The 14,431-nt window shown below is 36.0% G+C and overlaps 1 protein-coding gene across 3 annotated transcripts in view; it reads left to right on the top strand.

Annotated features, from left to right (window-relative positions):
* The window catches only part of EGF (epidermal growth factor), a 139,743-nt gene that overhangs the window by 20,749 nt on the left and 104,563 nt on the right, over positions 1-14,431 (top strand). For all 3 annotated transcript variants that reach the window (XM_074228712.1, XM_074228711.1, XM_074228710.1), the window contains exons 2-3: positions 7,939-8,138; positions 10,461-10,642. In XM_074228712.1, the coding sequence (XP_074084813.1) occupies positions 7,939-8,138; positions 10,461-10,642 (382 nt within the window). The remainder of the gene's footprint in view (positions 1-7,938; positions 8,139-10,460; positions 10,643-14,431) is intronic.

Here is a 14,431-nt window from a genome sequence, read left to right as displayed (position 1 = left end):
TTCCATAATAGTCATGGAAAAAACATAGATTCCCCCCAAAAGAAACCTCAAGGAAAATAAAATAAAGAAAAAAGTAAGCATTGTCTCATTTTCCCTACATCCCCACTAACATTTGTTATTTCCCCCTTCTGTCTTATTAGCCAAATCAATAGGAATAAGGAGTGCCTCAGAATTGTTTCAGTTTTCATTTCTCCAAATATAGTGCATTTTTCTGAACAATTAAAAAAAAATAAGGTCATAGCATTGATAACCTTATCTGAAAACTGTTCATATCTTCTGATCATTTATCAATTGGGGAATGACTCCTAGTTTTCACAAATTTGATTAAGTTGTCTGTGTTTGAGAAATGAGACCTTTATTGAAATCAGAGAAATTGGTTTCAATATTCCCCCCCGACAGTTACTATTACTGAGCTGCATTTACCTCCACCCTATTTCCCTCAACCCCTTTTATTCTATTCTGTCTCTCCTTTCACACTGTCCCTCCTCAAAAGTATAAATAATGTTTATCCTTCATTCTCGAAGAAAACCATGACATCAGGGAGGTTATGCCATGACAAGTACATGAATTGGATTTAAATGAGGGGGTTGCTGTATTAATCACCAGCCTCATTTTCTTCTCCAGAGCCATCTAAGATCCAGTGGTCAGATATAAATCAGGATGACTGGAGATGGCCCTGGATGTGAGGCAATCAGGGTTAAGAAATTTTCCCAAGTTCATAGCTAATAAGTACATGAAATTGAATTTGAACTCCTGTCCTCCTGACTCCAAGGCCAGTGCTGTTTTGACTATCCCTTCTCCAAATCTTTCCTTCTTTTCATTACCCTGACCCTTTCTATAACCCTTTCACCTCCTACTTTCCTCTAGGATTAGATAAATTTCTCTATCCAATTGAGTGTGCGTATTATTCCCTCTCTGAGCCAATTCTGATGAAACTAAGGCTCACTCACTGCTAAAGCTTTTTCTTGCCCTTTTTATGTGAATTATTTTCCTCATTCTACCTCCCCTTTTTACCTTTCTCCCAGTACATTCCTCTCATCCATTAACTCTATCTTTTTAATACATTATTCCTTCATATTCAGCTCCCACCTTTGCTCTATATATACTCCTTCTATCTGCCCTAATAAATGAGAATGTTCATATGAGTTATCAGTATCATCTTCCCAGGCAGGAATATAAAAAGTTCAACATCATTAAGTCCTTATGATTTGCCTTTCCTATTTACCTTTTTATGCTTCACTTGAGTCTCATATTTGAAGACCAAATTTTCAGTTCAGTTCTGATCTTTTCTCAGAAAAATTTGGAAGTCCCCCTATGAAAATTTCTGCTAATCTTGAAGGCAAACATAAACAATATTTTAATGAAAGGTGATGTTGGGAAAGTTAACCATGTTTTCATGGTTTACCTCCATGGTTTTTACCTCCTGCATATAAAACCCTAATGCCAGGTTAATGGCTCTACAAAACTGCATAATTTAGGAAATCTTAAAAGATAATCAATTAATTGTGCTTCTCTTTGAACAATTTCAACCATTATATGACCTTTTTTTTTTTTTTAGGTACTCCTGACTCCGGGGCCAGTGCTCTACCCACTGCGCCACCTAGCTGCCCCATATGACTTTTTTTTTTTTAGGTTTTTTGCAAGGCAAATGAAGTTAAGTGGCTTGCCCAAGGCCACACAGCTAGGTAATTATTAAGTGTCTGAGACCAGATTTGAACCCAAGTACTCCTGACTCCAGGACCGGTGCTTTATCCACTATGCCACCTAGCCGTCCCTGACATTTTCTTATGAACTATTCTGGAATCTTTTTTCAATATAACCTGACATAATAACATGGTATTAGATACAAGTCATCTAGGGGGTACAGTAGATAGAATGCTGCACCTGGAGTCAGGTGTGCCTAAATTCAAATATAGCCTCTGATATTTAAAAGTGTGACTCTGGGCAAGAAATTTAATCCTGTTTGCCTCAGTTTCCTTATTTATAAAATGAGCTGGAGAAGGAAATAGCAAAGCACTTCAGTATCTATGCCAAGAAAACCCCAAATGGATCACAAAGAGTCAGATATGGCTGAAATTGACTGAATACCACCATCAAAAAAGACATAATAATAGTAACTACCTTATGAGGTAGGTACAACAACCCTATAGGAACAAATGAGATAATACTTACAAAGTACTTTAAACACCTGAATTAGAGTACTATGTAAATGCTAGCTGTCATTGTTATTAGCCTTATCTTGGAACTTTTTCAAGGAGGCTCATTCTTGGATTACTGGAGGGATCAAGTTAGAGGAAAATTTATCATTTAATTTTGTTCTCTAGTATGAAACCAATGAACAGCATGACACTCTAATATATGTATCTTTTTACTTTCAAAGTTTTTTGTAAATTAGATAATAACATCATAGGGAGCCTAGTCTTCTTTCACTTTGCCTGAGAAATTGAAGGGAGACCACTCTATGGTAGTTTCATGCAAAATGTAGGAAATTTAATGGTAGAGAGGAAGAAAAAACTAATCCCTCCTAATTTTGACTGACAGTGAGCCAGTCTTTTGGGCAAGCTAAGGGAGATCTTAACAGAGGAGCCCTCCCATTAAGGGATTTTCATATATCTTTGGGATTAGTAATTATATATTCCTGTGTCTTTATTATGTTTTCCTACTTTTAATAAGACTTCCTTCTATAATGCTGTGTACAATAAAATTTCAAGTGGGAGGTTGGTTTTAGTAATCCAGGGGGTGAATACATACATACATATATATGCTTAGGAAAGGAGAAAATTCCCTGAAGTGTTTTTTGGGCTATGAGAGAATCTTCCTCAAGTGTCATATTTTTGGGGACTCTTTCAGGATAATTTATTTTAAGAGGTAGTTCTGCATTTACAGTGAGCCTGGATTCTATCCTTTGCAAGCACTAAAACATGTAGAAATTTTTTGCATAAGGATAAAATAAATATTCACAACTACTCTGAATGGAGGTGAAAAACTATCATTTTCATTTTCTAGCAGGGGAAGCCATTCAAAGTTCTTCAAAGTCTGACTCAAGCCTTTTCTTGGCAGAGGGATATTGTGCTTCTCTCCCTTGTGCACTCTACACTTTGATCAAATTGACCCATTTGTTTTTCCCTGTCTGTGATGTTCTATCTTTGGCTTCTGGGCCTTTTTAGAGTCCATACACATGCTTGGAATATTCTCCCTCCTTAATTTTGCTTTTTGGAAGTTTTAGCAATCCAGATTCAGCTTATCTGCTACCTCCTTTAATAAGACTGCTCCTGATTCCCCCACTTTTTAGTGTCCTATCATTCCCCAAAACTACTTTGCATTTATTTTATTTGTTTTCTGTATTAACTTACCTGTAAATTTATTATATCTTCCTAGTAGAACATAAACTCCCTGACACATCCCTTCCCCTCCCCTCCCTTCCTCTCTCCTCTTTCCTCACCTTCCCTTCCCTCCTTCCCTTCCCTTTCCTCTTGCCTTGCCTCTCTGTCTCTTTCCCTCACTCTCTTTGAATCTCTGTCTCTGTCTCTGTCTCTTTCTATCCCTGGCTATCTGTCTCCACACTCTTTCTTTCCCTCTTTTAGTCCTATCCTACATTACTGACATAAACACCTAAGCTAAGTGCTAACTGATTTCTAAGTACAGTAATTGCCAAAAGGGAATAAGAATGAATAACTGAATCACATATGCTTCACTTTGTAAAACTAGAAAAATCATTCAGGCAGTCCGGTCTTAAGGGAAAAAAAATTCTTTAGAAAAAGTACCAGGACTCCTATTATCTCTTTATAATATGAAAGTATTCTATAGAGTTGCTGGGTTTTTTTTAACATTATATCTCTCATTTGAAATATTTTTGGTTGCCATCAACTTTTGTATTTTTAGAAACTTCTACTGAAGTGTCTTTTTTCCTCCTTACTTCCTCTTTTCCCCCTTCCTTCCTTCTCTCCTTTTTTATCCCCTTCTTTTTTCCCTTCTCTCTCTCCTTTCTTTTCCTTCCTTCCCTCCTTCCTCCTCTTCCTTCCTCTTGAGTATGCACTTAACACGGGTTTGAATATATTCTGATACTTTGTCTTTGGTATGAAGAGACTCCAGAAAAATTATCCTAGGTTCAAGGCATTTTGTTGGTCAACATCAACTCAAAAACTATAGCTTAGAAGCTCTAATGGATATATTTTATTCAATTAATATATTTTTTAATATTTCTGTGATTTGAGATCTTAGAGGATTTACAATGTCACAGGAACTAGATTCTAATACCAACTTCCTTATTTAAAAAATATTTTATTTATTTTTCCAACTCCATACAATGGTGGTTTTTACCAAACTTTTTTTTCAAAAGCTTTGAGTTTTACAATTTTTCTCCCTCTGTTCCTTCCTTCCCTCCCCTCTATGCCCAACTGAAAGCAATCTGATACAGGCTCTACATTTGTAACCATGCTAAACATAGATCAAAATTGAATATGTTGTGAGAGAAGAATTTAACTGATTATATATATATATATATATATGTATATACATATATATACATATATGTATATATATATATACATATATGTATATATATATATACATATATATATATATATATATATATATATATATATATATATTATATATATATTAGGTTTTTGCAAGGCAAACGGGTTTAAGTGGCTTGCCCAAGGCCACACAGCTAGGTAATTAGGTAATTATTAAGTGTCTGAGACTGGATTTGAACCCAGGCACTCCTGACTCCAGGGCCAGTGCTTTATCCACTACGCCACCTAGCTGCCCTTTGATATATTTTTATTATATAAGTATTTTATGTTTTCTAATTATATACAATAGCAGTTTCTACCTATCATTTTTATAAGATTTTGAATTTAACAATTTTTCCCCACCCTCTCTTCCCTCCTCCCCCCACAGAAGGCAATCTGATAATCTTTACATTGTTTCCATGCTGTGCATTGATCAAAATTGAATCTGATTTATTTTAATAGAGGATACATTAATTCAAGCAAAAGTCATTTAATTCAATAGTACAACAAATGAAATGACAAGTAAAGATCTCTCTCTCAGCCCTTCCCCTAAGGTATCCTACTAGGAATGGGTGAAGGGCATGCCTCAGAGAACTTATAAACAGGAGAACATAAATGAAGGGCACACACATAAGGAAGGTGTGTCAGTGGAATGTGAAGAGACATAAACATAAGATACACCCATGACTAGAACAACATACATCCAAGGCTGCAAGGCTGCTCATGCCCTCTGACGATGTCATCACCTTGTTCTTTGTTGGGAATATTATTTTTGTTGATCTTGTGTTGCTAAGCTTCTCTCTGGTACCATCTTTTTGAGCATTGGTACCAACTGCTGGGAGGGAGGAGATGTTACACAGAACTAATTGGTTGCCTCTCAACCATCAGGCAACTACAAAGTCTAGAAGTTTCTTTATACCCTTCCCATCCTTAATTCCTTATCTTATGATCTGAGCAAATAGGGCAAAGAATAGGGTTTTATTTTTATTTTTTTAAGACTGGGTGTCCCTATCTTACCTGGGCTGGAAGTTAAGTGGTCACTTACTGGCCAATCCACTGTTGATCAGCATGGGAAACTTTGACTTACTTGGTTTCCAAATGGAGCCACTTTGCCCCTTCTTGAGCCTCCTAATTGCCCATAGCTTCTCTGTCCTCATCATGTTGGTGCTAGATATAGTGTTAACAATCATCCTTTCGGCTTCAGCCCAGAATTCCCAGATTCCAGTAATCTACTAGCCTCAACCTTACCTCCAGGTGTGGGATGTCATATCTGGAACAAGTGTTTTAGGGTTTGAATACATTATCCCACTTAAGCCTTCCAACAATCATGTGAGACAAATACTATAGACGTCATTAAAGACTTCTCATCTTTCTTTCTTTCTTTTTTCACCCAGTGTTAGGTTCAGGAGACTGAGTTTCACACTAGCCTTAGACACTTATGTTTGCCTCAGTTTCTTCAATTATAAAGGGGGATAATAGCAACACCCACTTTCCAGGTTGTTGCGAATATCAAATGAGATAATATTGGTAAAATGCTTAGCTCGAGGTAGAGCAGCTAGGTGGCACAGTATACAGAGTGTCAGGTCTTAAATCAGGAGGACTTATTTTCCTGAGTTCAAATCTGGTCTCTTTTTAGCTACGTGATCCTGGACAAGTTAGTTCACCCTATTTACCTCAGTTTCCTCATCTGTAAAATAAGCTGGAGAAGGAAATGTCAAACTACTCCAGGATCTTTGCCAAGAAAACCCTAAATGGGGTCACAAAGGGATGAACACAATTGAACAACAAACGATAGATAATAATGATAGCAGCACATATAGCTTAATGCCAGGGTATTGTTGTTGTTCAGTCATTCAGTTGCGTCTGGCTCTGTGACACCAGGGACTAATTGTCCATGGACTTTTCTTGGCAAAGATACTAGAGTGGTTTGCCATTTCCTTATTTTGGTGTGTTCTTATTTTACATATGAGGCAAATAGGGGTTAACCCAAATCTGGTCTGAGGCCAGATTTGAGGTCAGTACTTAGTAGTTATTTAATAAACATTAGCTGATTGATTGACAGTCTTATCCAGGGTTCCACAGCCAGAATTTAAGGTCTTGCCTTCCATGTCAGTTCTTTATTCTATCTATACTGCCATTTGTTGAGTGCCCAGAAGGTATATAACATTAGTCACTTAGGAGAGCATAGTACATATTATCTCTGACAAGAAATTTGTGGTCTAAATCAATCTATGTCTCTACTCTGTAAAACCTTAGGAAGAGAAGTGAGGATTCCTAGGGAATCCCTTATTGCATGGATTTGAGAATTCAGTTACTTCTACATTAAGAATGGCAAATGGAAAGTTTCTTTCTGTACAAAATTTCTAAAGGTCTGCTTTTGTGCCCTGAAGATCAGGAAGAGGAGCTAATAATCTTAAATCTCAGTAACAAAAATTCCATAATGATTTTAACCTTCTCTTTCTTTGACTATGAAATACCAGAAAAGCAATGGTTATGGTGGAAGTCTGGCAGTCACAGGACCAATAGTAGATGAATAGATACCCTTCACTGACACGAAGGGATGCATTTAAGGTCTCCAGGAGGACAGAGAAGATGGGGGGGGGGGTAAACCAGAGCTGGGTTTAGTTCTGTCTCTTTGAGATGTCTCAAGACCTCAGTCTTGAGTTTTCCTTCCTCTTTTCTCTCCTCTCTTCTCTACTTTTACTTCTGTGTCTCTTACTTAACCAATTAGAAGATGAAGTGAGGGAGATGAGGTGGGGAGGAGACAATTTCAAATGTATTAATGTTAATAATTGTAACTTTATATTTATAACATCTTATGATTAAAACATTGGCCCTTAAACTAATGAACATATGAATTTTTCATACTTTAGAAATTACAATAGGTTTTCTATTCACACATTAAAGCCTGACCAGTATAGGGAAGCTTCCTTACTTTTTGTGCCTTTCATTTTCCTCATTAACCTAAATTAATTTGATGACATTTATTTCCCATAATTAATTAATAAGATTATCTGAATAGTTAAAAAAAAAACCCATGACCCAACTACTGTAATCTTGTACCTATCTTCCTGCTGGAAATAAGAAAATGATTAGAATGATGGCAATTAGAATAATGAGAATTTCCATACAACCCAATTAATTTGGTAACACTTATTTACCACAATTGAGATTATTAATTTTATTTATGTATTTAAATTTTTGCATTTTAAAACCATGTATTTAAAATACTGTGATCCAACTACTGTAATTTTGTATTTATTTCCTTATGGGAAACAAGAAAATGATTAGAATGATGGTGATTAAAATGATGAACTGCAAACAAATAATTCTACCTCTATTTGGAGTAATTTTCAATTTAGCTGAATAATCGTTAAAAAGTGATGTTAATGCATGACTTGATTTCTCCCTCCCCCCTCAGATCCTGCACCATTCTTAATTTTCAGTTATGGAAATGCTATCTTTAGGATTGACATGGAGGGGACTAACCACGAACAAGTGGCAACTAATGCTGGCATAGTGGTATTGATGGATTTTCATTATAGAAAGGAGAAAGTCTATTGGGTGGACTTAGAAAGAAGACTCCTGCAAAAAGTATTCCTGAATGGCACAAAGAAAGAGGTAAAGTACCTGCCATCCATCTTAGTATTTGTGGAATGTTGGACAGGGACACGAAATCAATTGAGCTTGAGGTTATATGTTGCTTAGCAGGAAATGGCCAATATTGTATCAGTGCTAGAGAATCAGTGACCTTAATTTGGAGAGGTCCAGTCCAGTTTTTTCTTGTATTCATAATAGATATATCACGTGCTGTTTGGGATCATAAGAGTGACCTTTTTTTTTCTGAATTGAGCAATCAGTTTGATAAAATGCCAGTTAATTTCGATGAACAATGATTCCCTGATTCTTTATTCAAAATGAGATTTTCTGACTTGGTTATTATGGTACTGTGCAAATTCAGGGATTACCTTTGGAATAAGAATTTATAATGTAAAGTGCTATTTCCACAGTGGTGTACAAAACACTTTCCTTACAACCCTTACAACCATCCTATGATGGTATGGTAAGGTCCTACAAAGCTGGAGAGGAGAGATAGAGAGAGAGAGAGAGAGAGAGAGAGAGAGAGAGAGAGAGAGAGAGAGAAGAGCACAATGTAGGCATTGGGTTAAGTGTTGGGGATATAGATAAAGGCATGTTACATAGTCCCTGCCCTCAAGGAGCTTAAATCTAATGAAGAAATTCAAGATAAAAATGAGCTAGAAAGGGAGGCTATAGCTGTAGATGTTGAGGAGACCTGGAACTGAGCAAAATAAGGTCAAAGATGACCTCTATTGGTGCTCAGGGTGCTGTGGTGTTGTAATACAATTTTCTGATAGGGAGGGATTTATTACTGTGGCACAAGTAGAAACAGGAAGAGTGAAGATACCCAAGAGGACAGTTATTATAAACCAGTGTTAAAATAAGTATATTGAATTTTACAAAAGTTAAATCTGAACCTGAAAATTGGGAAGGTTTCCCAAGAGGGTCAGAATTGGACAGGTAGTGAAATTTCAGTCCTGACTTGTTTTAAGTCCTTGCTTATACTACTACCTTACAATTGGAATGGTGAACCAAGTTGAGGGGTTAGACAAAGTCACTCACTTGTTCATAGGGATAGAGCTCCACTTAAGTGAAATAGGTAGGCATCTGTTCTTCCCCTAGTTTGCTAAAGCATCAGTGTGCAATATGAAATTTGAATTTCCTCGATGGAGTTAAAGTATCATTTAAAAAGGTCTATTGACCTTCCCTAGGATGAATAACATTAACACAAACATACATTAATTCACTATATTAGTGCTTATCATCTAACAGAGAAAAAATCCCTGAGAAAGCAAGAAAAAGAACAAGTGCTTTTTGATGTGATAGAGGAAAAGTTGAAATATCGGATGTGTGGGGTGTTGCCCAAGAAAGGGGAAGGTCTGGCCCCAACTGGAGAAAAAAAGAGAAGAAACCCTTGCTGTTTAAGTACTTTACTTAAAATCTGGAGTTCCAAAGGGTAGTGAATGGGTAAAGGACATTAATAAAGAAGGAAATAGGAGGATGAAAAAGATAACAACAAAATTTAATTCAATTCAGAGGATATCTTCAAGGACAAGGAACTGTATCAAAGGCTAGGAATACAAAGGAGAAAAAAAGATACTATATCAAGAAAGTTATGTTTAGCAGAAAGAAGAGACATTTGCACAAATAAGTATAATGTAAGTTAAAATAAAAATAAGTTTGTAGATGAGGTCAAACAAAATGAGAAATTAGAGGCAGAGAAGTTTGCTTCTATTTGGTAAGATTCAAAGAAGGTTTCACGGAGCTGAATACACCTGAGTTATTAAACAAAGAATTTCAGTGGCTGAAGATATGGGAAGATAAATTCTAGGCATTTGTGTATACATAGTTATGGGAGAACAGGGTAGGATAAGGATGAAATAAAATATATGGTCCATTTTCTTCCCAATCTGACACATGAACTCTATAGAGTCTTAATCATATTCTGTCAAAATGTTGCATATGGTGGTGGTGGTGGGGGGATTGGTTGAAATTTTGAATTAAATTTTTAAAGTATTATTATCATGAACTCCAATAAGCTTTGATGTAGATTTCACTTTTAAAACAGTGGAAATGATTGCTAATGTCTAATTAATTCACTATCTGATTCTAATGGTGTGCATTTTTTCAGAACTTTTATATGTCAGAACTATGATAGTAAATATTGGGCCAAGAAGTGTTATTTTGAGATTGATTTCTGGTGCTAATTTTGAAATGAGAAAAATAATAATAGTAACTCAGGGATTATTCATTTTATTCAAAGTGCTCTAGAGAATAAAATAGTTAATGGTGATGTATGTTTAGTGATAGAAATCGTGGTGATGAGGAAAGTTTCATAACCCAATTAAAGATTTTATTTCACAGATTCTGTGCCATGTGGAGAAAGGGGTTTCAGGAATGGCCATAAATTGGATACATGAAGAAATTGTGTGGTCCAATCAACTGAAAAGGACAATTGAAGTTACAGACATGAAAGGAAACAATTCTCATGTCCTCTTGAAAGAATTAAATTATCCTAAAAATATTGTTCTTGATCCAGTAAAAAGGTAAAACTCCTGCTGTTTTCTGATATAATAATAGTTTTTTAAACTGTGAGGTAAAGTTTATCAGCATCATTCAGTTTTAATAGAATGATTTAGGGAGAGTTGTTTTCATTTGCTGGAAAATTGCTAAGGTGGTGTCTTGATGTTGTGATTGAAAAGTGCATGCTATTGAACTTATTAGCATAGTGGTTAAACATTTTCATAAGAAAAGACTCAGGTTTATAGCACAATATAGTAGAGAGTATTTGTTGGATCTAGAATCTTAGGATTTAGGTTCAAATAAAAGCGCCTTCCTTCAGGATTGTTATGTGAATAAAAGCTGATGATACAAATGCTAAATTACTTCTTCCCTCAGTTTTCTCAATTGTAAAATGAGGGAATTGGAATTAAAGGTCTCTAAGGTACCCTTCTAATGCTGTGGGTTTATGTAGATGACTCACAGATCCATTCCAATCCCATCCAGACCCTTTCTCTCTTTCTCTCTCTCTGTCTCTGTCTCTGTCTCTGTCTCTGTCTCTCTCTCTCTCTCTCTCTCTCTCTCTCTCTCTCGAGTTTTGATTGTACATCACCAAATGCTTATTGAACATTTCAGAATGAGTATCCTATAGACATATCCCAAACAGAACTCCCCTTAACTCCAGTAATCAATAAACTTTTATTAAATATTTCCTACATGCCAGATAACTGTGTTTAATGCTGGGGATAGAATTAATAAAAAAGAAAGACAATCCCTTGTCCTCAAGGAGACTGGGTGTGGGTGGAGGGTAGGGTGTGGAGACAACATAGGAAAGTAGACTACTTCTTTCCCTTCTTAACTATTCTGTGTTTATTTTTGCTCTCATTTTTCTTCTAAAGATATTTCTATATATACTTGAATCCCTCATTAGACTATGAACTCCTTATGTGTAGGGATACTTTTCATTCTGGCACAGTGCTTGGTACATGTTAGGCACTGAATAAATATTAGTTGATTGACTGATTGAGTGATCCTATAATCCAATATAAATTACCTTGAAGGAGGGTTTGCTTGGGGGTAGTGGAACAATTCCCAGATTGACAGAATCAGGAGACCCAGTCTCTTTTCTCTCAATAAGCTGGTGCAGGGAGGTCGCCCACATCATGGTGGTCATCCACCTTGATTCTTTCATTTTATAAATGACTGAAATCCTAAAAGATGATCTGACAGCTTTGACTCCTACTACTCAGTTCAGTTATATTCAATGAATATTGACAAAATTCCTATTGTCTTCAAAGCACTTGGGCTTTGATTTAGGCATACTATAACAGATAAGACTTAGAATCCCAGTTCTAATGGTTACTAGCTATATGACATGCCATCCCATTTCTCAGGGGCTCAGTTTTCTTATCTTCAAAGTGGGGATAGTGATGCTGATATTTCATGATTGTGAGAGACCTTACTGTAGTCCTTATACTAATTTCGCAGGTTCCCAAAACAGGTATTTTCACCAGCCCCTTCTTCATTTTCTTAGTGTTTAACACATTCTGGATACATAGTATAAATCCTTGATGACTGATAGAGTATGACCAGCTACATATCTTCCTCAAGGTCTAACAGTACCCCAAAGGACCAGGGATGATACTCTAATGAAATCAATTTGAGTCTCCACTAGTCTAAATTTCCCACTCCCACCCCCTGTCAGGATTATCAGTTGATAATAATTTAGTCATTCAGATTTAGGTAGCTTTTAGAAATATTTACTAAGGTAGTGCAATAAAAACAATTGGCATAATACATCTTCCTAAACATTTGTGACCCATTATTCCATAAGAACATACAAAGTATAGGAAGAAAATGGACAAAAGCTTAGGGTACATGTGCCTAAGGGATAATTCAGAGTTTCTGTTTCCTAGAAGTTCTTTTCTTTCATTTGTGGAATACTCAGGAAGTTTCTATTAGGCATCATATACTTTTTTTTCCTGGGCTCCTTGTAGAGCTGTGAATCTAATCTGTCCTTGGCTTCAGATGACACTGAGTTTGGAATGAGCTGATTTATGGACACCGTTTAGTATTCCAATGAGAAGATTAGAAGTCCAATATTCTCTGTACTCTTTAAAGTGGGAATGCCCTTCTCTGGTCAAAGAAGTGTTGTGTGTGAAGAGCCTTGGCCAAAACTAAACTCTCTCCACAACTCCCTATCCCACGTGGTTTCTTCTCAGGGATGAAAGCCATATCCTCTAACAAAGCCTTCCTTTTCCAATTCATTTGATGATTTATAACTGATCCTTGGAGATGCTGATCAAATTTCTCATTCCATTAGGCAGGCTTTTTATCTGATGTCCTTTTATTTTATCCATTGGGTTTTTGTTTGTTTTTTTTGCAAGGCAATGGGGTTAAGTGACTTGTATAGGGTCACACAGCTAAGTAAGTATTAATGTCTGAGGTCACATTTGAACTCAGGACGTCCTGACTCCAGAGCCAGTGCTCTATTCACTGCACCACCTAGTTGCCCCTTTATCCAATGGTTTTTTAAAAACTTAAAAAATTTTCTCCCTCCTAAAACTTTTTGTACTTAGTCTAAAGTTTTCTGATAGATTGAGACATTTTTACCTCTTAATATATCAGAGATAAAATGGAGTGTAGTAATTTCAATCCCATCTTTACATTAGTAAGTTTTAAAGTAAGAAATGAAGATTATGTAGAAAGATATATTAAAGTAGAAATATAAATTATTATTAATTAAAATGATCAACTTTGCTCTTGAAGATACATATACAAACAACAAAATGATGATACCAGAGAGAGAAAATGAGTTAAATATGATTCTGAGATTATCTAGTCAAAGGATAACGATAAAGTTTTGAAAGGGGATAATCACTTTCACTTCATAGCAGAAGTATCAGTTAGTTTTCTGGCAAACAAAGAGAAAGATGCTAAAAGATGAAGGAGAGAAAGGGGAGTCTAAGTTCTCTTAAGAGAGAACGTGAGAGTGCAGGACAAGAACAGGGAAATGAAGAATAATTTCCTTTGGTTAGAATTTATGATAAGTACAAGAAAGAGGTATATGACTGGAAAGAGAGGATCATAAAGTCCCAGCTTTAGATATCAAAGGAGCTTCATGCATAATTGTTCAATGCTTTCATTTTTCTGATGAGGCTAAAATAACTAAGTGCCCAGGACATATAGATTACCTTCAAAAGAAGAGCTGGAATTTGAACCCAGGTATTCTGGATCTAGAATATTTTCCACAATTCTGTGTTGACTCTTTAAAATATAGTGCCATTAAAGTAGGTGATAAAGTTTTTTTTTAAAGTAGGTGTTAAACAAAGTTAGAATCAAATGGTACATGGCCTTGAATCTTAAGATAAAACATACTTCACCCAGTAAAAAATGGGATGCCACTGAAGATATTTTAAAATCAACATATCCAAATATTCAAGTATCAATGTTGATAATTTGTTGGAGAAGATTAGATTCAAGGCAGGATTCAAGGCTATTTCAGCAATCTGAAGATATTGAACATGGGTCATACAATGAAAGACTTCAGAGAAGGGATGAGATGCAATGAAGGCAGAATATATATTGACTGGTTGGATGTGTAGGATGAGGCTGGGGGAAGATTCAAAAATGACTTAGAGGTTATGTCCCTAGGTATCTGGAAGGAGCCTTTCACCTCAGGAGATGATGAAATTAATTTTTTTAGGTTTTTGCAAGGCAAATGGGGTTAAGTGGCTTGCCCAAGGCCACACAGCTAGGTGATTATTAAGTGTCTGAGGTCGAATTTGAACTCACGCACTCCTGACTCCAGGGCCAGTGCTCTATCCACTGTGCCA

This window comes from Macrotis lagotis, chromosome 3 (genome assembly GCF_037893015.1).
Source record: "Macrotis lagotis isolate mMagLag1 chromosome 3, bilby.v1.9.chrom.fasta, whole genome shotgun sequence".
In the NCBI taxonomy this organism is placed as follows: Eukaryota; Metazoa; Chordata; class Mammalia; order Peramelemorphia; family Peramelidae; genus Macrotis; species Macrotis lagotis.
The sequence above is the reverse complement of the archived record's forward strand: the minus strand, read 5'-3'. Positions and strand labels throughout refer to the sequence as shown.